This window comes from Staurois parvus, unplaced genomic scaffold (genome assembly GCF_062004578.1).
Source record: "Staurois parvus isolate SC_StPar_1 unplaced genomic scaffold, SC_StPar_1.0 ptg000154l, whole genome shotgun sequence".
Taxonomy (NCBI): Eukaryota; Metazoa; Chordata; class Amphibia; order Anura; family Ranidae; genus Staurois; species Staurois parvus.
In genome coordinates this window covers 2,390,500-2,417,605 of record NW_028317950.1, presented here as the reverse complement: position 1 = coordinate 2,417,605, position 27,106 = coordinate 2,390,500, and the positions used below count along the sequence as shown (strand labels likewise).

Here is a 27,106-nt window from a genome sequence, read left to right as displayed (position 1 = left end):
GCTCTGTTATTCTAAGGCCGGCCAAATACTCTGAGCTCATCTATTTATTTATTTCAGGTACTTATATAGCACCATCAATTTACGCAGCGCTTTACATATATATTGTACATTCGCATCACTCCCTAACCCTCAAGGGGCGTACAATCTATGGGCCCTAACTCACATTCATACATACACATACTAGGGACAATTTAGACAGGATCCAATTAACCTACCAGCATGTCTTTGGAGTGTGGGAGGAAACTGGAGTTCCCAGAGAAAACCCACACAGGCAGAACATGCAAACTCCAGGCAGGAGGAGCCGTGGCTGGGATTTGAACCAACGACCCTAGTACTGCCAGGTGGAAGTGCTAACCATTTAGCCACTGTGCTGCATCTACCACTTATCAGCCATTCTTTACTACCATTTCCTTCACTCCCTTTGGGGGGAGGGGCGGTGTGTGTACCTCCCAACTGTTCCTGATTTTGAGGGACTGTCCCTGGTTTGGACCAAAGTTCCTCTTTCCTCCTCGTTAGTCCCTCATTTTGGCCTGATGTATATAGTTGTATATAAAATGCACTATTGATCTTTCAAAAAGTGTTTTTCAGTGCTAAACCTTTCATCCAGCTTCTAAATGATCGCATTTGTGAACTTCAAAAGCCCATGTAAAGGAATAAGGTGTTTGGGGGGGGGGGGCAGTTGTGAGTTTAGCTACATTTTTGTTTTTGGTATAATTCTCCTTTTTAAGGGGGCGTGTCCTATGCCCACATACATTTGCTAATAGGTGTCCCTCATTCCCTTCTCAAATGTTGGGAGGTATGTCCTGGGTCAACCTTTCCAACACAGAGGAACCCTAAAAAAACTTTCTAGTCTCAGGTAACCCCTGCTAAAAATGACTACAGCATATCTACACCTCATGATACATTGGTGAGATGGTCAGTGGGTAGAATTCTCCTTCCACTTGAGGTCATTGGGAAGAATTTCCCCCTTCAGATAGCTAAAAAGACTATTGGTCTCATTGGGAACTTGTCTGAGAGGTAGGAATTTCTCATTGCTCAAGGAACTCCTAGCAGCCTCTGGAGGAATCCTGGTTCAGAAACCCTGTCCTAGGTGAAGGCATATTTTACTTTTGACAGGTTCTCTTTACAGGATGTGGTTAAGTCCGTCCCTCTCCGCCAGATGGTGACAGGGCTGGGACAAAGGGTGGGCGGGAGGGATGGCTGCCCTAGGCGCAATGGTTTACTGTAAGGATGGGGGTGCTGTCGTTCTGTTACAAGGCTGACAGGAGTAGTGACAACAGCACCACTCCTGTCAGGGCTAGTGCTTCCACAGGCAAACTAGGCAGCCGCCTAGGGTGCACTGCCACCTAGGAGTGCCTAAGCTCCTGAGGGGAGGGGTGGCAGAGGGGGAGAAAGAAAGGACAGAGGAAGATGCTGGGTGTCTGGGGGCCAGACTCAGTCCCTTACTGCAAGCCGGCTGGCGGCTGCTGATCACTGTGGATTCCAACCCTTCTCTTCCCATTCAGCAGAGGAGGCAGAGCTGCTCCTGCGGAGGAAGGTAATGTCTGACTCTGATGTCTTGTGTCTATGTGTGACCTGGTTGGCCAGATATCCATCGTGTGCAATGCGTCAGTGAGTGATGACATCATCACGATCCCACAGCCTGCTCTTCTAGTGCCTGCTGATCTGTGTTGGTGTGTTGTGGGGATCGCTCAGTTCAGGTGTTTTTTCTTGCGCTCTCTACCCCCCCCCCCCCCCCTCATTGCCTGGGATCTGTCAGAGTGTGGATCCATCATCCTCCACTCACTGCAACTGTCACCCTGCCACTGCTAGCCACATATACAGTCCATCCATGACACTGATTTTGTCTTTAAAATTGGTGCTGGTGGCATCTTATGGCACTTTGCAAATTAAAAGTGATTTGGCAGTTTTATTTTTTTGTTTTTAATATTTTCTGCTGTTTTTTTTTGGGGGGGGGGGGACACCAGTATATATTCTTGCTTAGGGCACAAAATAGTTGAGCACCGGCAGCGAGGAGAGCTGGGAGACGGTGCAGGCTGTGTTCATTCCCCCTCCTTCCTACCAGTGCAGTGCTCCTGTTTTACCAAGCAGGTGGTGGTGTTCACAGACACACAGGATTTGTACTAAAAGGATGGAGATGGGGAGAGAGAGCACAGCCTGCACCTCCAAAGGCAGAAGTGTCCAGGAGAGAGCCAGGAGAGAAGAGCCATCAACACAAGCATGTGCCCAAATTGAGCCTGCACTGTGATTTTGACAAGCGAGTGACTGCTGGGCATAGGATCCTATTAACTTACACATAATAAAGGGGGGGGGGTGCAGTTCAGCACCTTTGTACTGGATGACCATGTCCTGGCACTGGGCAGGGGTGTGGCTCTTATGGTCCCTCGCCCTGTTGGTAGGAGGAGATCTGGGAGGTGTTACTCTCCTCCCTGCCACTCTGGAAGCTTCTCTAAGGAGAAAATAATCCAGGGGGTGTGGCTTTCCTCCTGCTGATCCCTCCCCCTCTAGTTTTCCTGCCGCTCTTGCAACTAGTATGGGAGATGGAGGTGTGGCTTTCCTCATGCAGCCCCTCCCCATCTGGCAGACAACTAGTGCAGGAGGTCTGGGGAGTGTGGCTCTCCTCCCGGTCGTCCTCCCTCCTCTGGCAGCTCTTTAGTACACGAGGACAGCGGGGGTGTGGCTTTCCTCCCGAGGACCCTCCCCCATGGCAGTCCAATGGATCAGGAGATCAGAGGTGTGGCTCACCCTCCCTTCTGACAGCTCCTCTAGTATAGGAGAATAGAAGGGGGGAGTGACTGTCCTTCCGCGGTCCCCCCTCTCCGACAGCTCTCTAGTACAGGAGATGGGGCGTGTCTGTGAGGTCGTCCCTCCCCCTCTCCGGCATCTCATCCAGTCCAGTAAAAGGAGCTGGGGGTGTGTCCCTCCTCCAGTCCAGTGGAAGAAGCTGGGGTGGTGTCTCACCTTGAGTGCGCCCCGCCCCCTCTGAATCCCTCCAGTACGAAGGAGATCGCGGGCGGCACGCTCCGCTCCACACACAGAACACGGCCGGGTCAGGTGACACCTCGGGTGACCCCCGGCAGGCACAGCTGGCCATGCACAGTCGGGACGCGGACTCCGCTCTGTCAGAAGCGGAGAGGACGCCGAACAAGAAGCAGATGGCGGACCGGCTCCGGGAACTGACACAGACCAGGCTGCAGAAGATCTGGATCCCCCATCAATGTGACCGTCTCCAGCAGAGGAGGGGATGTGAGTGTACCCCATGGGGGGCTGTGACATACATGTATGGTGTGTGTACCAGAGGGGGGCGACACACAAAAGAAATAGATTTGGGGGTTTCGTTTCTTTTTTTTTTCCTCGTTAAAAGGGGGGGACGTTCACCAATGATGAGATTTGGAGACACCTGAAGGAGAACATCCACCTGGAGCTCACCTGTGTGTGTGTGATGTGCAGGGGTCTAGCGCGCGCGTGTGTGTGTAATGCGCAGGGTGCAGGGGTCGTGTGTGTGTGTGTGATGTGTTCGGGTTGTGTGTGTAATGTGCAGGGGTCAAGCGTGTGTGTGTAATGCGCAGGGGTCGAGCGTGTGTGTGTAATGCGCAGGGGTCGAGTGTGTGTGTGTAATGCGCAGGGGTCGGGCGTGTGTGTGTAATGCGCAGGGGTCGAGCGTGTCTGTGTATGTATTGTGCAGGGGTCAAGCGTGCGCGCGTGTAATGCGCAGGGGTGGAGCGCGCGTGTGTAATGCGCAGGGGTGGAACGCGCGTGTGTAATGCGCAGGGGTCGAGTGTGTTTGTGTGTGTGTGTGTGTGTGTGTGATGTGTTCGGGTTGTGTGTGTAATGCGCAGGGGTCGAGCGTGTGTGTGTAATGCGCAGGGGTCGAGCGTGTGTGTGTGTAATGCGCAGGGGTCGAGCGTGTGTGTGTAATGCGCAGGGGTCGAGCGTGTGTGTAATGCGCAGGGGTCGAGCATGTCTGTGTATGTATTGTGCAGGGGTGGAGCGCGCGTGTGTAATGCGCAGGGGTGGAGCGCGCGTGTGTAATGCGCAGGGGTGGAGCGCGCGCGCGTGTGTATGTATGTAATGTGCAGGGGTCCAGCGAGCGTGTGTAATGCGCAGGGTGCAGGGGTTGAGCGTGTGTGTATAATGCGCAGGGGTCGAGCGAGTGTGTGTAGGGTTTGAGTGTGTGTGTGATGTGCAGGGTTCGAGTGTGTGTGTGTAATGCGCAGGATGTAGGGGTTGAGTGTGTGTGAGATGCGCAGGGTGTAGGTGTTGAGTGTGTGTGAGATGCGCAGGGTGTAGGTGTTGAGTGTGTGTGAGATGCGCAGGGTGTAGGGGTTGAGTGTGTGTGTGATGCGCAGGGTGTAGGGGTTGAGTGTGTGAGATGTGTAGGGGTTGAGTGTGTGTGTGTGATGCGCAGGGTGTAGGGGTTGAGTGTGTGTGTGTGAGATGTGTAGGGGTTGAGTGTGTGTGTGTGATGCGCAGGGTGTAGGGGTTGAGTGTGTGTGTGTGTGATGCGCAGGGTGTAGGGGTTGAGTGTGTGTGTGAGATGCGCAGGGTGTAGGGGTTGAGTGTGTGTCTGTGATGCGCAGGGTGTAGGGGTTGAGTGTGTGTCTGTGATGCGCAGGGTGTAGGGGTCGAGTGTGTGTCTGTGATGCGCAGGGTGTAGGGGTCGAGTGTGGTTGTGTGATGCGCAGGGTGTAGGGGTCGAGTGTGGTTGTGTGATGCGCAGGGTGTAGGGGTCGAGTGTGGTTGTGTGATGCGCAGGGTGTAGGGGTCGAGTGTGGTTGTGTGAGATGCGCAGGGTGTAGGGGTCGAGTGTGTGTGTGTGAGATGCGCAGGGTGTAGGGGTCGAGTGTGTGTGTGTGATGCGCAGGGTGTAGGGGTCGAGTGTGTGTGTGTGATGCGCAGGGTGTAGGGGTCGAGTGTGTGTGTGTGAGATGCGCAGGGTGTAGGGGTCGAGTGTGTGTGATGCGCAGGGTGTAGGGGTCGAGTGTGTGTGTGTCTGTGTGTAATGCGTGGGGTTCGGAGGTGTGTGCAATGTGCAAGGGTCGTGTGTGCGCTACAGAGGAAACGGGTAGGCACTATACAGAGTGCAGGGGTCAGGAGTGTAGAGCTTTTGGAATCACTGTAAGAGGGGGAGGTGGAATTGTCTGTATAAAGAGCAGTCAGGGATCAGATGTGTGGAAATATTTGGGTGTTAAGGGGGGAGGATCAGTGACTATATTTTGACTGTTTTTGCACAAGCGGTTTTTATGCTTTTTGCGGGGTGTGTTTTTTTTTTTTTTTTTTTTTTTTTTTTTCTTGCTTGGCGGATTTAAAATGCAAAAACACACTACATGCTTTTCTGCAGCATTTCCATTGAAGTCTATAGAACCAAAAACGCAACTTTTTGTGTTTAAAAAAAAGTCCCTGACCCTTTCCAAAAAACTCACCGGGTGAAAACGCGGAGATGTGAACGTGTCCCATAGGAAATCATGTGAAATGGACTGTAAGTGCATTTCTGCAAAACCCCTGCAGAAAACGCTTAGATGTGAACCAAGGGTACAGATTTGCAAATGTCCCGATCTGTAGTACATGGCTCCCAGCTGTTAGTCCCTCTTGTGGACTCCTCCTTCTCCTGTCCCTCTCTGCTCCATAATTGTCCCTAATAAGTCTGCTGTGATCAGTCCCCAGGTGAACCATTTGTCAGTCCTGTATTTCCTATGTTTGCGGGTTCCTGTTCATAGAAAATGGGTTTGGAGGATAATTAAGTGTTTATTTCAGTTATCGTAACACTGGTCCCTTTATCATTGGCAAGTCCTCCAAGCCTCCCACATACCTGTCCATGATCCAAGGAGACGTCTACGATGTGGCTGCACCACCTCCTTGCAGAAGGTCTACAGACTGGCTTGTACATGCGCAGTAGACATCCCATTAAATCTATAGAAATCCTGTGAAGTAGAGCAGTTAATTGGTTTCCTATAGTAATGAATGGGAAATCTGCGCATGCGCAAACTAAAAAAAAAATAAAAAAATTCTGCAGCACATCTGTACTTTTCCATCCCCCTGTAAAGTCCCAAAAATGCCTGATGCCGCCGGCAAAGTTCACCTAAAGCAGCTTCCTGTGATGTGGTGGCAACCATGCTGCACTGCTCCTGCTTTCAGAGCAGACTTGTCACTCATGTAGGCTGTGCTTGATTGCACCACAGTCGGCAGAGATGACACAGGAGGCGTGGCTATCAGCATTGTCACCACTGGTTCACAAGCCTGTATCCGGTCAATCAGCACCTGGCCACACCTAGTCCCACCTACTGCTTTTAGATGGAACCCTCCCACGGGGAGCTGCAGTGTTTGGGAGGGGAAGCGTGTGAGACACAAATGAAGGAGGATTTGGCTCAATCAGGGACGGTAAATTAAGTTTTTTTTTTTTTTTTTTTTTAGGGTTTCTTTGGAGGTTTATACATCCTATACTAACTAGATTTGTGGCTTGTGTGGACGGTCATGCAGGAGTCTTTAGTTGTACTGATGGAGATTTGGTTGTATGGATAGGACCGGAGAACTATACTGTGGTTTTTGTGTAATTGGTGTTTTTTTGTTTTTTTTCTTTCACCGTCTTCGGGGAGCCAAGTGAAGATTCCCTTGCAAAGAAGACCTTTCAAAACAATTACATACTCTTGGTGTGTGTGTGTGTGTGTGGGGGGGTTCCCCCTTTCCCGGTGCAGTGTGAAACTGTAACATTACAGAAGGGAAAAATGTACCGAATGACGACTTTTTTTTTTTTTTTGCATGCCATCGTCGCCGACTACCTAAAAACGCCACTTTTCTCTAGCTGTAATGCATTTATCCACTGACCTGGAAGATGTATGCAGCGAGGGGTCAGAGTGAACCCATTGGCATAATTGTTCTTAGTCAGTCACCCAGAACATATTAAAACCAGTAGATTGAACTGACACTCAGGCAAATGGCATATCCGTTTTCTCTCTGCACAGGTTCTCTTCAGGGCCCATTCACACTAGGTTGAATTAACACACGTGTGCTTGCAGATCATGTAGTCACCAACACAGCAACCTGCTGTGAATGAACTTGTTTGTATAGAGATGGCTGTGTCTCCGACACAAAAGGACTCCATCAGGCAGCGGTGACGATAAGGGCTCATGCATATGGGTGCTTTTGCCTGTATAGTGTAGAAAACAGGTGTATTTAGCGACTGGGAGGCACAGATGGACTGTACAACCTTCTACCAGCAGCCTGTCAAAGTCAATAACTGGCTCCTGGCTAGGAACCACCCTCATCGATGCGTTTTACCCTCCAACAGTAAGCCTGGGTGGGTGAAATGCATCAAGCGGTCCCTGGATGGGAGCGAGCATCATTTAATGGCTGTACAATACATGGATGTATACCATGAACCTCAAATCTCAATGTGCAGAGCATACTGTCAAAACCGGTTTATATACGTTCCAGTATTTGGTGACAAAATACTTCTCTGATCTTTGTGATATTTTTTTTTTGGGGGGGGGCGGAGGTCAAATATGGATTTCGAATTTCGGACATGTTACGTTTTGTAGTTTGCCCTTGAAAGTCTGCATAGAGCTTTTAGTTTTATAAATGGTGGTGGGGTGAGGGGGTTGGGATGTGGAGGACCTGGAGCTTGTTTTCTGTTTTGCAGCCATAGAAAGCAGTAATAAATCCATAATCAAATCTTTTTTTAATTTATTGCAGCTTCTCAATTCTTAGATGTGATGGCTGCATTAGTTTTTTTTTTCTTTGTTCTTTTTTAATTTTTTTTTCTTTGTTCTTTTTTAGTTTTTTTTTCTATTTTCATCTGGTGAACCAGCCAGTAAGTCTGTTTTTCAAGAGAACGAGCTTTCAAGCAGATGTTATCCATTTTACAGGGATGAGACAAACCATTTACCACTGGCAGGGGTGCTTACAAAATTATATTGCATTATGGTTTTGGCATTAATGCCACTTTAACATCTCTGTTCTGTTCTGGTAAAGGAACAAAAAAATGAAGGCAAAACAACCAAGTATTAGCACACCAGCCTACACACAACCCAACGTTAACATTTGGAAAATCCTTACCATTGAGAAAAGTCTAATTGAATTTTCATGACCTCATCTCTGTAATCAAAAGATAACCGCATCTGCTCTGCCAAGGAGGAGGTGTAACAGCCAGGATTACATCATATCCTCTCCTCTCTCTGCAGTAAAAGGAAACTACAGTACCCATCCACCACAGGGATTGTAGTGAATGTGGGCTGGTACACTAAGCCTGTATATATTGAATGTGTGTGTGTGACTCTTGGTCCGCCCACCACTACAAGTGGAGCTGAATGACATCACTGCTTCCTGGAGAAAGAACTACAGAAGGAATGTGCCAAGACCAGTGGCTGGGAGAATAGGAGGCATAGCAGCCACTGGTCTTATAAACAGGAAACCATAGAGAACTAACCATTTTTGATTTGAAAATGAATACGCTATTTCAGAGCAACTACCGAGTGAACCAGAAGATGGAGGACATATTCAGTGAAGGTAGGAAATCATCAGCAACAAAGACATGTAAAGAGGTTTTTGCCTGGAGGTCTGCTTTTAACAACACTGTTTTTTGGGAGATAGACCTTTTTTTTTTTTTCTTTTTTTAAATATATATAATTATACATTTTGTGTGTGTGCGCGAGTGTGTATGTGTGTCTATATATATGTGTGTGTGTGTGTGTGTGTGTATGTGTATATATATATATGTGTGTGTGTGTGTGTGTGTGTGTGTATGTATATATATATGTGTGTGTGTGTGTGTATATATATATATGTGTGTGTGTGTGTGTGTGTATGTGTATATATATATATATATATATATATATATATATATATATATATATATATATATATATATATATATATATATATTAAAGGAAATAAGTATTTGATCCCCTGTTGATTTTGAATGTTTGCCCACTCGCAAAGAAATGATCAGTCTAAATATCGAATGGTAGGTGTATTATAACACTGAGAGACAGAATAGCAACAAAAAATTCAAAAGAAATGCATGTCTAACAAATGATACACTGATTTGCATGTTCATGAGGGAAATAAGTATTTGATCCCCTTCACAAAACATGACTTAGTACTTGGTGGCAAATCCCTTGATGGCAATCACAGAGGTCAGACGTTTCCTGTAGTTGGCCACCAGGTTTGTACACATCTCAGGAGGGATTTTGGCACACTTCTTGGCAGATCCTCTCCGAGTCATTAAGATTTGGTGGCTGATGTTTGGCAACTCGAACTTTCAGCTCCCTCCACAGATTTTCAATCGGATTAAGGTCTGGAGACTGGCTAGGCCACTCCAGGACCTTAATGTGCTTCTTCTTGAGCCACTCCTTTGTTGCCTTGGCCGTGTGTTTTGGGTCATTGTTATGGTGGAACACCCATCTACGACCCATTTTCAATGCCCTGCCTGAAGGAAGAAGATTCTCACCCAAGATTTGATGGTACATTGCCCTGTACATCGTCCCTTTGATGCGGTGTAGTTGTCCTGTCCCCTTGGCAGATAAACACCCCCAAAGCAGAATATTTCCACCACCATGTTTGACAGTTGGGATGGTGTTCTTGGGGTCATAGGCAGCATTCCTCCTCCTCCTCCAAACATGGCAAGTTGAGTTGATGCCAAAGAGCTCGATTTTTGGTCTCATCTGACCACAACACTTTCAACCAGTCGTCCTCTGCATCATTCAGATGTTCAGTGGCAAACTTCAGACAGGCCTGGACACGTGCTTTCTTGAGCAGAGGGACCTTGTGGGCACTGCAGGATTTCAATCCTTCTCGGCGTAGTGTGTTACCAATTGTTTTCTTGGTGACTGTGGTCCCAGCTGCCTGAAGATCATTGACAAGATCCTCACGTGTAGTTCTGGGATGATTTCTCACTGTTCTCATGATCATTGACACTCCACGAGATGAGATCTTGCGTGGTGCACCAGACCTAGGGAGACTGACAGTTGTTTTGTGTTTCTTCCATTTGTGAATGATTGCACCAACTGTTGTCACCTTCTCACCAAGCTGCTTGGCGAAAGTTTGGTAGCCCAGTCCAGCCTTGTGTCTACAATCTTGTCCCTGACATCCTTGAACAGCTCTTTGGTCTTTGCCATGGTGGAGAGTTTAGAATATGATTGTTCGATTGCTCCTGTGGACAGGTGTCTTTTTATACAGGTAACAAAATGAGATTAGCAGCACTCCCTTTAAGAGACTGCTTCTAATCTCAGCTTGTTACCTGTATGAAAGACACCTGGGAGCCAGAAATCTTGCTGATTGATAGGAGATAAAATACTTATTTCTCTCATGAACATGCAAATCAGTGCATCATTTGTTAGACATGCATTTCTTTTGAATTTTTTGTAGCTATTCTGTCTCTCAGTTACAATACACCTACCATTCGATTTTTAGACTGCTCATTTCTTTGTGAATGGGCAAACATTCAAAATCAGCAGGGGATCAAATACTTATTTCCTTCACTATGTGTGTGTATATGTGTGTGTATATATATATATGTGTGTGTGTGTGTGTGTGTGTGTGTGTATATGTGCTATAAAAGCTTACCAAGAAAAATACATAAATTATATATATACAAACACCAGTACCAGGCTTGAGTTCACTATATGTTAAATGCTGTTCTTTAAAATGTTAAATCTGACTTCTCTTTGTTGAATACATCGTTAGAAGCTTCATATTGTTGGTTACAGTATAAGGGCCAGTTTAATGTCCTTCAGACTTTAGGGGAGCCAGACTGTAGACATCAGCAATAGAAAAAAAGTTTCCTGGCACCAATGAGCATGCAAATTGCCACATTTTGGTATTAGGGGGAGGAATAGTTCCCCATCATTGGGAGGAATAGTGCCCCATTGTTTGTCAGTTGGCAGAATAGTCTCTCATAACCATGAAAGGAATAGAGCCCCAAGGGCCAGATGAAGGCAAGCAAAGGGCCGGAATTTGGAGAACATTTGGTGTAAACCATTGGATTGTTCTGTAGAATACACTTAGTGTGGGAGATGTTTCTGTTTGCTTTGGGTTACACTTGCTGCATGAATAAATAGAAATCCAGGCAGATATAAGATTGCTGTTAAAACAATTTTCATGTTCATTAAAGGATTTGTTTTTCATTTTTAATTGTCATGAGAAGTGAAGCATGATTCTTCCTTTTACACCGGCTTTCTTTAATCCCCTGTACAGCAGGGCTCAGACTACTGAGGGAGGAGGCTGACACCGAGTCAGTTGGGTTGCATTGAACATTTTGCTGCCAGTCTCGCACTGGGAGCTTGATGGGCAGGGGGAGTGAGCAGAAGACTAAATAGTGTGGTGATTCTTCATTTGGCTAGGGCTAGAGATGATTCTATGACCCAAGCTGTGTTTTTTTAATTGCAAATGGGGAAAAGGTGAGGTCACCTGCAGAAGGCTGTCTATCTCTCACTGATGTATCTGGACCTCAGCTCTTGGGAACCAGAATTACAAACCTAGTTGGTCGATTCCCTTTTGAGTGGTTTTGTTTGGAGTCCGTTTGATTTATCCGTATGGTTTTTAAGGAGACTAAAGAGACCCTGTTATGAAGAAAAAAAGCTGGATTTCAAGTTATAAAGTTTGGGCACTTAAAGGTGGAGATGCCTGCAGCAGCTTCTTATATCTTGTTTTGGCACATAACCTCCAGCCTGCTCTGGTATCCTGTTATCTGGGGAAAAGGGGTTGGCAAGGAAGGTTTGCCTAATCATGTGACCACTGGTTGGTTGATAGGTTGGTCACATGATCAGGAATCTGTCCTGCCAGCTCCCAATCATTAGTACCACTGAAGAGCTGTCTTTGACAGCTCTGCCTTTGTGCTGGGAGCACGCTCTCAACCCAGAAACCTCTGCCACCCACAGATGCATATGTACAGTATGTGAGCATTAAAGCTCACATTTTTGCTGATACACGCATGGGTTGCGTGGACGGCAACAGGTTAAGATGGTGTAAAAGCCTGCCCATCTCTTCCTGGTTCCTGCTTATTCTTGTTGGTCAGGAAGGCAAGCCAAATGGTTAAACAGCCAGGAGGGGAGTAGGAATTTGATGTGTTGAAAGCAGAAAAAAAGGCAGGTGTAAGGATACGTATGGCTTTGACAAGGGCCAAATTGTAATGTGTAGACGATTGGGTGAGAGTGACTCCAAAACTGCAGCCCTTGTGGGATGTTCCTGGTCTACATTAGTCAGGATCGGCCAAAAGTGGTCCAAGGAAGGCGAACCGGAGACAAGGGTCATGGGCAGCCAGAGCTCATTGATGGATGTGGTAGAGGGAAGGCTGGCCTGTGTAGTTCGATCCAATAGAGAGGAGTTACTGTAGATCAAATTGCTGAAAAAGCTAATACTGGTTCTGATAGATGTCAGAACACACCGTGCATCCCAATTTATTGTGTTTTGGGCTGTGTAGCTGCAGACCGGTCAGGGCGCCCTTGATGATCATTGTCAATAGCCATAAGTGCCTACAATGGGCACATGAGCATCAGAACTGGACCACAGAGCAATGGAAGGAGTCCTGGTCTGATGAATCACGTTTTGTTTTTTTCTCTTTTACATCATGTGGATGGCTGGGTGTGTGCATCACTTACCTGAGGAAGAGATGGCACCAGGATGCACTATGGGGAGAAGACAAGGTGGCAGAGGCAGATACCACAGCATACCTTCAGAGGTCTAGTGGAGTCCATGTCACATTGGGTCAGGACTGTTTTAGTGGCAAAAGGGGGATCTATTTAGTATTGGGTAGGTGGCCATAATGTTACGGCTGATTAGTGTAGCATAGCCAGCTACTGTGGCTTGTAGTACATGATTTTTGGCCTATGAGGCTTTAAAAAAAAAAAAAAACTTAAACATGGTGGGGGTGTGGGTTGTGTTTTGTCTCTGTCCCCCCCCCCCCCCCCCAAAGAAGCTACTTTTTTGAGCTTCAAGTAACACAATGCTCAGGTGTGAACAGGCCCAATGAGAATGGTATTTTTTTCCATCTGGGTGTGAATGGGGCTGCTTTTGCATTGAATGCAGTCCTGTGAATGCTCCATGGTCCGTGCCCTTTTTTTTTTTTATACACAAAAATGTGGCTAGTTTTCTCAAAATCTAAAATTAAAATAAAGTTAATTGTCTTTTTAAATAAAAATCCAGCTAATTCGCTTAAAAAATAGCTAGATATATTTTTAAGGAAAGTAGCTAGATTTTTCTTATTTTTATGGAAATTTACTATTGGTGGTATTGTTAGTATTGCAGTGTTAGTGTTTGTATTGTAGTGTTTTTAGTATTGTATTTTTATTTTATTAGAAGAGATCTTACAAGTGTTTGCTTTTATATATTATACAAAATTGTAACATCTTAATTTTTCTTTATGCACTAATTTTCAGTAATTTGTATTTCTACACTATTTTAAGGCAGCACACGTATCGGACTTTAATCTGCAAACACTGCTGGCTGTATTTGTTTTCCATCTTATGCAATACTCCTGACTTGTTCCTGTTTTTGGCAGATCTGCTGATCTTTCATTGAATTCGATTTGCTTCTATTTTCAGGGTTTTGTTTTTCCTTGTAGAAGGCGCATAACATTCTGTCCTTTCCTTTTTCTAAGGTTGTACAGCTCATTTATATTAACTGCTTACTGCCGGTTCAGCTCGCTGTAGGCTTTCAGGGAATTTTCATGAAAGTACATCTGTGATTAGTGAATCCTGGGGCTGCCTTGGCTGATCTGATTTTCCTTTTTTAGCTTCAAGCTACTGGCCTGGAACAAACCTGCAGCCAAATAGATGTAAGCCCTAACTGATTGACGTTTAGTTTGCTCAAGCACTGTGTATCAGTGTGTGGTGTGTTTTTGTTTTTTTTGTGTGTGTTTTTTTTTGTTTTTTTTTTTTTTTTTACATTTAGTGTGTGGTTTTTGGTTTTTATTTATTGTTAAGGAAAAAATAACACTCACAGAAAACAAAAAATACTAAACAGAAAAGCAAAAATACAAAAAAAGAACTCCATTGCCTATAATTTTTATCCTTGGTTGCATCTCAGCACTGCTGATCTCTTGCAGCCTCTTCCTGTTTTTACATGTACTCTAGCAACTGCAGCATGTCATTTCTCAGGGCGGGTTTCCTGGATCTTCATGGAAGGATCACCAGATGTTATTGTAATAAAAATTAATACATTTAAAGCTTATGACATTTTGGTGATTGGGTTTACATACTTATGTTGGTAAGAAGTTAAAACGTAATATTTTCTCTGGGTCCATTAGTCCAGTACTGGTGTTTCCAGGAGTACGGAAATTTCAGGCTGTATGTTTACCTTCATATTTACTTGTACTTGGCCTAAGTGGGCGAGGCTAAGCCTACATTACTTGCCTCTGCTAAACAAAAAAAAAAAGTGGCACAAAATGAAATCACCTTGGGATGTCTACTTTCCAAAAAGGGGTCTTTTCAAGGGTGTTTGTTATAAAACATACCAGTTAGGATTAGGACAGTACAAAGTAAATCACTAAACTGGAAGTTTTTTGTTTTTTTTTTATTTATTTTGGGGGTTTTGGGTTTATGTATGATGGAGTAAAGGTCTGCCAAACTATCATAGCACTAGAACAGCATAAATGGCCTTGAATTGAAGTCGGTGTAACATGCGGTTATTGTGGTTAAAGTAAAGAAGCAACACTTAAAGAGCAGCTCCAACCATTTTTGGATTTTATTAAGTCAGCAGCTACTGTAAAAAACTGTAGCTGTTGACTTTTAATAACAGATACTCGCCTGTTCCAGGATCCAGCAATGTTCTCATGGGAGCTGTTCCTTCCCAGCGCTGGCATCTCAACTGTGGGCACCCGGCTGTGACAGCTTTCGGCTTCACAGGTGGGTGCCCTCTGCGCAAGCTGCACTGCACGTTGTGGATAGTCCCGCAGTCTTCTGGGACCAGTCGTATGTCCCAGATGAATGCGTGAGGGTGGGTAGAGGAGAACTTCCAGTCAGATCGCCTAGATGATCTGAGCGGAAGTGGGAGCGGGTACCTGTCAAAAACGCTCTGCCCCCAAAAAAGTGCCATTTGGGGAGGAAGAAGGGGGAGGAAGCCTTCAAAGCAGAACTTCCCATTTTGGTTGGAGCTCCACATTGTTAGCCATACATCAGTAGAATTTCATACAAGTGTTCACTTTTTGGAATGTTCATTGATTTCGTAATTCGTAATGAGGTCAAATCGACCTTCCTTTTGACTGTAGTGTCAAAAAAAATTGGAAGGAATGGGATGGAATTTAGTTTTTTGTTGTTGAAAGAAGAAAATTCTAACTGTGAATGTGGCTATGCTTCAGGAAGTTGTACATCTTCTAATAAAATCTGTTTAATATGTCCGTGGTTCTATTCATTAAATTGGAGCTCTTGGTTGACTCCATGGTGGCAAGAAAGCATGTTCTAAGAATTTTTTTTTTCTTTTTTTCTTTTTTTTTTTTTTTTTAGGAAAATTTCCGTAAGACTCTTTTTAAAACGCTTGCCAGCTTACCGCAGTACATATGCTGTGATGGGATTGCAGTTACAGGCACAGCGACATGCTGGTACATGGCTGCCTATTTCTGGGTTTCCCACATGCCTGCTCTCCTGTGATTTGACACAGCAGTAGTTTGTGAACAGATCACGGCCAATGATCCATGTCTGGAACCTACTGATCGGCTGTGCCAAATCACAGCCTAGAGCCCTGTGTTGACATACAACACAGGGATCTATACAGAGGGAATGATCCAGGTAACAAATCAATATTTAGTGAAAAGCAGTACACAAATTAACACTTGTTAGGCACACAACCTGATTGCCCTTAGATGTTAACCCCTTCCCAGCCAGTGTCATTAGTACAGTGTCAGTGTATATTATTAGCACTGTGCACTCTATTAGTGTCAGTCATTTAGTCAGTTCCCACAGTGTAAGGCTACTTTCACACTGATCTGCCGCAAAATCGCATAGGCGTTTTTGCCGCACTTTCTGAGCATTTTTAAAGGACATATGACTTAAAAACTGCACCAAAAACACTTCTCAGAGGTGCTTTTCAGGCGTTTTCCACTGATTTTAATGGGAAGAGGAGTTTTGGGGCTTCTCCTCCCCTTTTTTTTTTTTTTTTTTTTTTTACTCCCCAAACATCCCCCAAAGATGCTGCAAGCAGGAGTTTTTTTTTTTTTACACCGCAAGTGCAATGCCTCAGTGTGAAAACATACATAGATATACATTCACAAACATTTTGGTCTAAATTTTATGAAGAAATTTTATCTTTATTGGATATGTTTTATAGCAAAAATAAACTCAGTGGTGATAATATACCACCAAAAGAAATCTCTGTGGGGAAAAAAAGAGAAACATTTAATTTGGGTAAAGTGTTGCATGACTGCGCATTTGCCAGTTAAAGTAGCACAGTGCTGAATAGCATACCAATGGGCTGGTCATGAAGTGGGTAAAACGTTCCAGACCACAAGTGGTTATATGAAATTCTGCTAGTGTATAGTTGGCTTTGGATTTGTAAAATTTTTAAGTTGTGTGTGTACATATTTAGAATTCAGAGTAAGAAAAATAATTTTATGGTGGTGGGAGTGGCAAAAATCCCTCTACAAGTCCAGGCTTTGCTTTCTGTACAGTGGAATGTAATGTAAAATTTGTCCTTGGCAGCTGATTGCTCCTGTTTTTCTGGTTTATCTGACAAACTCTGTAACCTCACCGTGGTGTTGTGTACAGTAATGTTTCTTATCATGTGACTTAGCAGGAGTTCCCCTCCCATCAGTACAGCAGCAGATGATTTTATCAGATGGCCTAGCTGTATTATAGGACACTTTTTTTGTTTTTAATTTTATTTTTAAAGAGGAGTAACTTGCTTAAAGTGACCTTCTATTAAAGAGTTTAAACTTTAATTGAAATTTTTCTAAAAATGCTCCTTTTTATACTGTCAGGTAATACAAAAGGCAAAACTTTTCTATTTTGTATAGCGTAACTCCTGTCAATTTTTTTTTTTTTTTTTTTTTTTCTTTTATGGCCCACTGGGGAGGTTTTCCTTCACTTCCTGTCCCATAGACACAATAGGCTATTGTAGGGAACGCATAAAACTTGGAATTTTCTTTAACTTTTTTTGATAACAGCCAGTGGATATACAGAGTGAATCTCGCTAACGGGGGCACACACAGCAACAAAAACCTGACAGGTGTTCTAAACCCACTCCACCCAAAACTGTTGTTTATGACTATTGCTAGTAAATGCAATTAAAAAGCGCTTTCTTTTTAAAGATGCTTGATTCCTGGTCTCTCCAGTGCTCCTTGCTAACAAAGCTGAGTAACAGTGCTCTGTGCTGGCATAGCTGAGTAACAGCCACACCCTTCAGTACAAGGTTCCTCACTGGCTTGTATTTCAGAGAAGGGGAGGGGGTATGTTAACTTGATCCTATTGCTGAATGCCAATTGGAGTGCAATATGCTGTAAACAAACATTGCTAAGGCCCAAGGCATATATGCCAGCTTTCTGGAAGAAAGATCATCCCATTCTCTGGCACCCCCCCCCCCCTTCATACCATCGCTTCTTTTTGGTTTGCCAAGGTTAGAGAGATCATGGACACTGAGGACTTTAGTACTCTTCGAATTCAATCTACACTACTCAAAAAAATTAAAGGAACACTGTTTAATCAGAGTATAGCATGAAGTCAATGAAACTCCTGGGATATTGATCTGGTTGGTGAAGTAGCACAGGGGGTTGTTGTTCAGTATCAGCTGCTTTGGCGTTAATGAAATTAACAGGTGCACTAGATCGGGCAACAATGAGATGACCCTCAAAACAGGAATGGCTTTACAGGTGGAGGCCACTGACCTTCTTCCTTTTTTTTTTCACTGGTTTTGCATTTGACTAGGGTCAGTGTCACTACTGGTAGCATGGATAGATACTTGGACTCTACAGAGGTTGTACAGGCAGTCCAACTCCTCCAGGACGGCACATCAATACGTGTCATTGCCAGAAGGTTTGCTGTGTCTCCCAGCACAGTCTCAAGAGCACGAAGGAGATTCCAGGAGACAGGCAATTACTCTAGGAGAGCTGGATAGGGCTGTAGAAGATCCTTAACCAATCAACAGGATCGGTCTCTGCTCCTTTTTGTGCAAGGAGGAACAGGATGAGCGCTGCCAGAGCCCTACAAAATGACCTACAGCAGGCCACTGGTGTGAATGTCTCTGACCAAACAATCAGAAACAGACTTCATGCGGGTGGCCTAAAGTCCCGATGTCCTCTAGTAGGCCCAGTGCTCACTGCCCAGTAACACAGAGCTCGATTTTGAACACCAGAATTGGCAGGTTCGTCACTGGCACCCTGTGCTTTTCACAGATGAGAGCAGATGCACCCTGAGCACATGTGACAGACGTGAAAGGGTCTGGAGAAGCCGTGGAGAACATAATGCTGTCTGTAACATCGTTCAGCATGACTTTTTTGGTGGTGGGTCAGTGATGATCTGGGGATGCATATTCATGGAGGGACACACAGACCTCTACAAGCTAGACAACGGCACCCTGACTGCCATTAGGTATCGGGATGAAATCCTTGGACCCATTGTCAGACCCTATGCTGATGCAGGCAGTTCCTGGAGGATGAAGGAATTGATACCATTGAATGGGCCCCCACGCTCACATGACCTAAATCCAACAGAACACCTCTGGGATATCATGTTTCAGTCCATCTGACACCGCCAGGTTGCACCTCGGACTGTCCAGGAGCTCAGTGATGCCCTGGTCCAGATCTGGGAGGAAATACTCTAGGACACCATCCGTCTCATTAGGAGCCTGCCCCGACATTGTCAGGCATGCATACAAACACGTGGGGGCCATACAAACTACTGAGGACCATTCTGAGTTGCTGCAATGAAATTGCAGCAAAAGGACTAGCCTTCTGCATCATTTTTTTACTTTAATTTTTGGGTTGTCTTTGAATTCCGTACTCTGTAGGTCGATGATTTTCATTTCCATCAAACAATGGGGCATCCTTACATTCCTAACACATTACCCAGTCCATATCAGTATAGATATCTAATGTGTTTTCCAAGTGTTCCTTTAATTTTCAGTTGAACAGGTGTATTTTGGTTCTACTGAATCGGTTTCACTACTACTCCTTCCATTTGGACTCACCAATTTTAGTATAAAGGAATTCAATTGGATACAGTAAGATTTCAATTAACTAGACACTAGTTATGGGCTGAGATATTGAGGATGAGTGGGGTAACCTGTCTATACTACCCTCTCTATTCTCTTCCCCTTCTTTATGCTTAACCCCTCCCCCTTCCTCAGCCTACAGAACATTACCCTTCTGACATGATGCTACCACTATACCCCATTACAGGGCCCAAATATTCAACTATACCCTTTTTAGATGTAGGCTACCATTACTATGCCTTTGCCTTGTTGCCTCAATATTCTAACCTGGTTGTGTTGGATGATTTACCCAACACTACTTTCTATTCCTGTTATTACCCCTTTGTGATAATCAACCAGTTGATAGTTGCATGGTCATATGTTCAGTGCAGCATGATGATGACTGATCTTGTCAATATTATCTGTTTTATATGTTAGCGATTTCGTTGTGATGTAGTATATGATGAAGCTCTGAACAATTAAATCAATTAAAGCTTACAGTAAAAAAAGAGCCTCTGGCCCCAGGGCAGCAGCTTCTTTATCTTGAAAGACTCGTTTTTCAGTGTTTGAATTTTAGTGTTTGTGAATTGTTGGCCATCAGCCTCCACTCACGCCTATGGTGAGCATGGGGTCATACCAGTTTGTAGACTCCATGTCCTCTAGCACCGACCTTTCTATATGTCTTCTCAGTCATCCTGGTGATAGGATATGTAGTGGTAAAAAAAAAAAAAAAAAGAGCAATTCGATTTGCTGGTTATTCTGGAAGAAAACCTGTTCTAGGGCTGCTATGAAAGACTTTCTGGTAAGTTCTCCGATTTTGTTCCTTGTGTCAGTACTTTCATTTGCTGACTTAGAAGGAGCAATGCAGATCAGGGAAGTCAGAACTGGTAATCTACATACTTATTCAGAGTCTGTGATTTTGATAGTTGGGGAACCATTATTGTGAGGATAAGGTCTGGAGAGGCAGCTTTCATACTTTTGTTGTAGGCTTCCTTAAAACCCTATGTCAAGGATATGTGTAGATATTTTTTTTTTTTTTTTTTTTTTTAAGCCTTGATGTATGCTTTAAATGAAAGCACTGGTTTCAGGCTGAATGTGGCCCTTTGCTAGTACTCGATCTGTCTTTTGGGCACTGCTGCCCCCACTGACGCCAAAGGGTGGGGGCACTGCTGTTCCTCCTTTTGACCACAGGTACTATTCCCCCCCCCCCCCTTCTTCTTTTTTTTTTTTTTTTCTCTCCTTTACTTCCACTGACCACTAAGCCTGGGACATTGTTACTCCCAGTGGCCAGTTTGGCCCTCCTAAAGTCTGCAAGACCGTAAACTGACCCTTTTTTGTTGAGAGAATTTGGAGACCCCTGCAAAGGACTGCATTCCCAACCACCCCCTGCCAGAGCAGTTTTTTTTTTTTTTTAATCTCATAGGGGACCAATCGGTGGGGAAAGTTAAAGTGATAGATGAAAGTGGCGTAATAGATATTGCTTCTGGGTTCTTGCTAGCTACAGGAGAAGGTGTGATGGCAGATCCAGATAGACATGTTGGGGGGGTTCACGTACGACCTGGAGCACTTTCCGAGGGTTCTTGGAAGCAGCAGTTGGCTTGTGATGTTTACATGCCTGCCTTTTTGTTATGCATGATTCATGTAGAGATATATATTAAAAAAAAAAAAAAAGTTGGGTGGCTCCTAAAATGATCCTTCATTTTGTTTGCAGCATCGATACCCCAGTTTACAAACTCTCCCACGATGATTGTAATGGTTGGACTCCCTGCACGTGGGAAGACGTACATTTCCAAAAAACTCACTCGCTACCTCAACTGGATTGGAACTCCAACCAAAGGTAAGGGTGAAGGTCCTCTCGCGAGGATCCTTGCTTGTAATGCCAGTGCTGCTTTTTGGCATTGCTGAGTAACCGCCACAGCTCTCTGTACTGTGCTGGCATAGCTGAGTAACAGCCACACTCCTAAGTGCGAGGGCCCTTACATTGTCTTGTATTGCAGAGAAAAAGGGGTATGTTAGTAATTGTTCTCTCAGTGCTTTGGGTTAGAACAGAATATGTAAAAATTGTGAAAACTGTGAAAGTGTTGCGTCTGTGTGCTAATTTGTGCTCTCACCAGCCTGATGCGATCTGACCTTAGACACCTTTTGCTCCTGTAACCCTCCATACATGTAGGTCGTGGACAGCCTGTCCGAAAAAAAAATTATTTTAGTAGTTGACACCCAACCCCCCCACCACCACCGCCTTTCTGATGGCAGGATGGCCCAGATGTTTGAACAAGCCACAGAGGCCACTTAGTGCACACTTCTAACCCTGCACTCCCACTGTAGTTGCAGCAGCTGAAAACACACATTGCGCATGCATAGTGTTTGGACGGGCCAGAGGTACCACGGGGGGCTGCTGGTGGTACCCCCCCCCCCCCCCCCATGAATTGCCTTGTCTGATGATGAACATGTGCTCTGAACTTGTTCATTCCATGATTCTGCATGATCATATTGCTTTTGAGCTTTTAAGGTTGGATTATAGCAGGTTGCTCAATTTAATTTCCTGTCAGTACAGTCACGTCTGTCAGTGTGTGTTTCCTTGTTTCACGTTCTTTTCCTCTTCTCACGTGTAGTGTTTAATGTGGGACAGTATCGCCGGGATGCCACGCAGAGCTACAAGAGCTACCAGTTCTTCCGTGCTGACAACCAGGAAGCCATGAAAATTCGCAAGTGAGTTAAAAGCTTGCTGACTGGCCTATACAGATATTGCGGGCCAGTGAATCTCCTGCACCGGATCATGTACATATACCCCATTGTAACAAGAACAGCCTGGTGAAACAATATTAAAAAAATATATTAACTTAATATTTCTAATGATTTTACCTTTTAAACCAGATTGGTTTTAATCTATATGTTTGACGTAATTTGTCTTTACTTGTATTCATACTAGAGTAACATAATCGCTTTCAATAAGTTGATGCACCTTAATCTTAGTACATTGGTTTTAAAATTTAATATTTTTAATGATATTACTTTTTAACCAGAGTGGTTTTAATTTATATGTTTGACGCATTTGATGTATTTTGCCTTTATCTGTATATTCCTATTGGAGTGCTATAATCGCTGTAAAAAGTCGATGCACCTTAGTATTTTCTAGTTTAATATATTTTTTTAATATTGTTTCACCAGGCTGTTCTTGTTACAATGGGGCATTAAGTATGTTCCATGTGTAATTTCAGCTAATCCACTTGCCCCGTGTTGATTTAGGAATGCAGTATCTTGTTCCCACTAAGATTACTGCTGAACCAACACTTGTATGTCCATAATGTGTTTTGGCTTCTTAAAAATGGCCGCCGCGACCGCTAGTGCGTATGCGTGAACGCGCGACCGCTACTGCGCATGCGCGAACCGGCAATAACGGCGCCGCCGTATTGCGGTGTATTTTGGCGCTTTTTTATGTATAAAAACACTCCTTTTACCACTGGCACAGTCCCTCTGATGATGTGTACTCACACGATACGCGTTAGGGAAGTGCCAAGCTATTTATATCCTGTGTACATGTACCTCTGGTCTGGCTGTTTATGAGCAGCTGAACCGTTGTTAGTAAGTTCTTTTCTGATTATTTACCTACTTTAATAAACGATATCACACTATTTGAGGCCTTTTTCCACGGGCTCTTTATTTCTGGGGAGCCTGTAATTCTGAAGGTCCTGGGGCTGTGCTTAGCAAAGGACACATCTGCAAGTGACATCCCTGGGTCCATGACACAGCTCCTCCTGGAACGGATGACATCTAGTGGTCGCCCTATAGATGACATCCGCCTGATCCTCTAATACAGTGGCTGGACTCAGCTTCCATCCAGATAGATGACATCTAGTGGTCACCCTATAGATGACATCTCCTGGCTCCAGTGATACAGTGGCTGAGCACCAGGGGCAGGTCTTAAATGCTCCATGCGCTTTAATATGCGCTATCTGGTTAGTGCATTATTTGGCTATTATCATTTCTGAAAGTCACTACTTTTGGTTCTTTACATATTGGAGACTGTATGCATTTTCAGCACATCTGATGAACTTACACTGACATTTTACTGATCCACTATCATATGTGGTCTATCATATGTTTAATCGCTATTTGGGTTAGCGCTGCACTCTCATTCTTTATCAATTACTTTGGAGGTTCCCGAGGTGCCTTTTTGTGCAAGCAGCTACCGTACTTACACCTATACACTGCGCTCGATTTTATATATAGATTTTATATATAAGTTTATTATATACATGATCTGCATTGCTTAGTAAAAACAGCATTCAGTACACACAGTAAACATTGTAAAGCACACAACCCTCTGATTGCTCTCAAATGTTTAACCCCTTTCCAGCCAGTATCATTAGTACAGCCCCTACCAAAAGTTTTGAGAATGACACAAATATTAATTTTCACAAAGTCTGCTGCTTCATTTTGGTGTGTTTTTTTTTTTTCAGATCTTTTTTGTCACATGGTATACTGAAATATAATTGCAAGCATTTCATAAGTGTGAAAGGCTTTTATTGACAATTACATGAAGTTTATGCAGAGTCAATATTTGCAGTGTTGACCCTTCTTTTTCAAGACCTCTGCAATTCTCCTAGGTATGCTGTTAATCAGCTTCTGTGTCACATCCTGACTGATAGCAGTCCATTCTTGCATAATCCAATGCTTGGAATTTGTAAGAATTTGTGGGGTTTTAATTTTTTAATTTTTTTTGTACATTCACCTGCCTGTTGAGGATTGACCACCAGTTCTCAATGGGATTAACGTCTGGGGGGGTTTCCAGGCCATGGACCCAAAATTTAGCCGTTTTTTGTTCCCCAAGCCACTTATCACTTTTTGCCTTATGGCAAGGAGCTCCATCATGCTGGAAAAGGCATTGTTTATCGCCAAACTGTTCTTGGATGGCTGGGAGAATTTGCTCTCAGAGGATGTTTTTATACCATTCTTTATTCATGGCTGTGTTCTTAGGAAAAATTGTGAGTGAGCCCACTCCCTTGGCTGAGAAGCAACCCCACACATGAATGGTTTCAGGATGCTTTAGTGTTGGCATGACACAGGACTGATAGTGGCAGACAAGATTTTTTCCAGATGCCCCAAACGATCAGAAAGGGGATTCCTCAGAGAAAAGGACTTTCCCCCAGTAATCAGCAATCCAATCCTTGTACCTTTTGCAGAATATCAATCTGTCACTATGTTTTTCCTGGAGAGAAGTGGCTTCTTTGCTGCCCTTTTTGACACCAGGCCATCCTCCAGAAGTCCTCAAAGCACCACCCTCCCTTTTTTTAAAGCTTCCAGTCTGTTATTCTAACTCAATCAGCTTGACAGAGTGATCTCCAGCCTTGTCCTCATCAACACTGACACCTGTGTTAACGAGAGAATCACTGACATGTCAGCTGGTACCTTTGTGGCAGAGCTGAAATGCACTGGATTCAGTTCATTTTCATGGCAAAGAGGGACTTTGCAATTCAACTGATCACTCTTTATTCTGGAGTATATACACATTGCCATCATAAAAACTGAGTCAGTAGACTTTATGAAAATTAATATTCGTCATTCTCAAAACATTTGGCCAGGGCTGTACAGTGACTGTGTATATTATTAGCACTGATTAGTGTATTGGCGTCAGTGTCAGATCTGTCCACCCCACTATCACGGTCCCACTATAATTTGCTGATCACAGCCATTGGTAGTATTTAAAAAAATATATACATTTTTGTGTGTGTACGCGCCATAGTTTTGTAGGTGCTCTAACATTCATGCAAACTGATCAATATACACTTGGGCTTTTTTTTCTTTTTTTTTTCCCCCGAACCAAAGACCTGTAGCAGAAAACATTTTGACCAAAATTTATAGAGCAATTTTTTTTTTTTTTTTTAATTGGAAATGTTTTATAATGGTAAAGTTGAGTTTTTTTGTTTTTCAAAATTATGGCACGTGTTTTAGTTTATATAATAAAAAATAAACCCAGTGGTGATCAATAACCACCAAAAGAAAGATCTATTTGTGGTAAAAAAAATTACCAGTTAAAGTAGTACAGTGCTAAATGGCAAAAAATGGCCTAGTCACGGTGAACCACTTGACAACTGGGCTATAGCTGAATGATGGCTACAGCGTGGTTGTCCAGTTGTGGGAGGGCGTCATATGACGTCCTCCCAGAACGCTCCCTTCTGTGTGCCCCCAGCGGCATGCATCCGGCGATCTCTGTGTTCTACAGACATGGCTGATCACGTGATATGGTAATGGTAAAAGGCCAATTACAGCGGCCTTTTACCATGTGATCAGCTGTGTCCAATGACACAGCATATCAGCCGGTAAATGCAGTTGCTGTCTGTTGGCTGCACTTTCCTCATGGTCACAGTGTGAGGAAAGTACTGCTGAGAACCGTCGATTGTCAGAAAAGAGATCGGCACTGATCATTGGAGCCCCTTGTCAGTGCCCATCATTGCTGCATATCAGTGCAGCATCAGTGAAGGAGAAAAATTACCTGTTTTGCAAAATTTTATAATAGAAACAGAGAAAAACTTTTTTTTTTTTTTTTATAGCGCAAGAAATAAAACCCTCAGAGGTGATTAAATACCACCAAAAGAAAACTCTATTTGTGTGAAAAAAAATGATAAAAATTTCATATGGGTACAGTGTTGCATGACCGCACAATTGTCATTCAAAGTGCGACAGCTCTGAAAGCTGAAAAATGGCCTGGGCAGGAAGGGGGTATAAGTGCCCGATAGACAAGTGGTTAAAGACCTGCCTGATTGTGCTAAATTATACATTTCAGTTACGAGCATTTTAATTCATAATCTGAGATTCCCCAGATGTAAAATTTTTCCAACTTTACGGATTTAACTTCATGTTAAAAACGTAACACATTTATGCGATGTCAGGAATAGTGTCTCACACTCTCTGAATTAACAAGCTCCCCACTACTTGTTCTAACCCCCCCCAAAATAAAAAATCAATCTGACTACTTCAAGACATAGCAGTACAGGAGGGGGAGGGTCTCTGCGCTTTTTTTTTTTTTATTATTTATTTATTTCTCTATATGGGGGCACTATTAAACATTCACTGCATGAATGTCAGATACCTTTGTGGAAGCTAAACAAAATGTCTGTATGTTTTTCTATGTTTGTAGCCAAAATGCAGTATGTGTTTTTTTTTTTTTTTTTTTTTTTTTTTTTTTCGTTACTGTATTTTGGGTACTGGATGAAGCTGATAATCATGAATTAGGCTAGTTCTAAAACCTATGGTGAATTTTCATTAAGCGTGCACACATTTTTTTTAAAATGGATCCTATAGTGTTAACATTTTTAAATTAAAAAAAAAATAAAATCTGAATCTATCCTCCTAGCTTTGTAGATTCCTTTTTATTAAACCTATGTCTTTGCCTTGCAGGCAGTGTGCACTCAATGCTCTTAAGGATGTCCACACTTACCTGTCACGAGAGGATGGACACGTTGCAGTAAGTTCTAATATCTCAAATCTAGATTTAATCCTGATATGTCATTTTCCTGCTCTGCAAAAAATTAGAGCCTTGTGTAAGCCTATTTTCTAACAAACGTCACAAATATACTGTAGATTTTTAGAAAAAAAAAGCCTTTAAATATAAAAGGAAAAGCAGGGCATTATGTAAATGGAAGGTTCCTGGGAAGGGGGGGGGGGGGGTCCAGCATCTGAGCAGAATTAATGTATGCGTGCCCTCCCCGTCTTCATGTCGTGCTGATTAGAAGAAAGCTCTTTTGTTACTAGGACTGGCAGAAAAAAGCAGAAAGCCTGATTATTCGCTAGTGACTAATAGATTTTGCTGTTACAGTTGGGTTTTCAGAGGGTGTTTAATCAGATCTGTAATAATCCAGCTGTTTGGAGAAGGTCTTTTGTCTAACTTAATTTTTTTCAATAATGCTGTATAGCAGGCAGAGACCGATTTACATCTAGTCCTGAGCCTAGAGGCTGCAGAGGCGAAGAAGCCAGTTGTCTGCAACACTTGTGTGCC

General features: G+C 43.7%; 1 protein-coding gene across 6 annotated transcripts in view; it reads left to right on the top strand.

The window, feature by feature from the left end:
- PFKFB1 (6-phosphofructo-2-kinase/fructose-2,6-biphosphatase 1) overlaps window positions 1-27,106 on the top strand; it is a 99,268-nt gene that overhangs the window by 41,177 nt on the left and 30,985 nt on the right. Inside the window, exons 1-5 of one of the 6 annotated variants that reach the window (XM_089674910.1) lie at window positions 2,979-3,246; window positions 13,727-13,768; window positions 20,822-20,947; window positions 21,723-21,819; window positions 26,509-26,575. In XM_089674910.1, the coding sequence (XP_089531036.1) occupies window positions 3,093-3,246; window positions 13,727-13,768; window positions 20,822-20,947; window positions 21,723-21,819; window positions 26,509-26,575 (486 nt within the window). In that variant the 5' untranslated portion in view covers window positions 2,979-3,092. Of the gene's footprint in view, window positions 1-2,978; window positions 3,247-8,369; window positions 8,503-13,726; window positions 13,769-20,821; window positions 20,948-21,722; window positions 21,820-26,508; window positions 26,576-27,106 lie in introns of those variants that run through there. The other 5 variants (XM_089674916.1, XM_089674912.1, XM_089674911.1 and 2 more) reach the window with 5 other exon arrangements.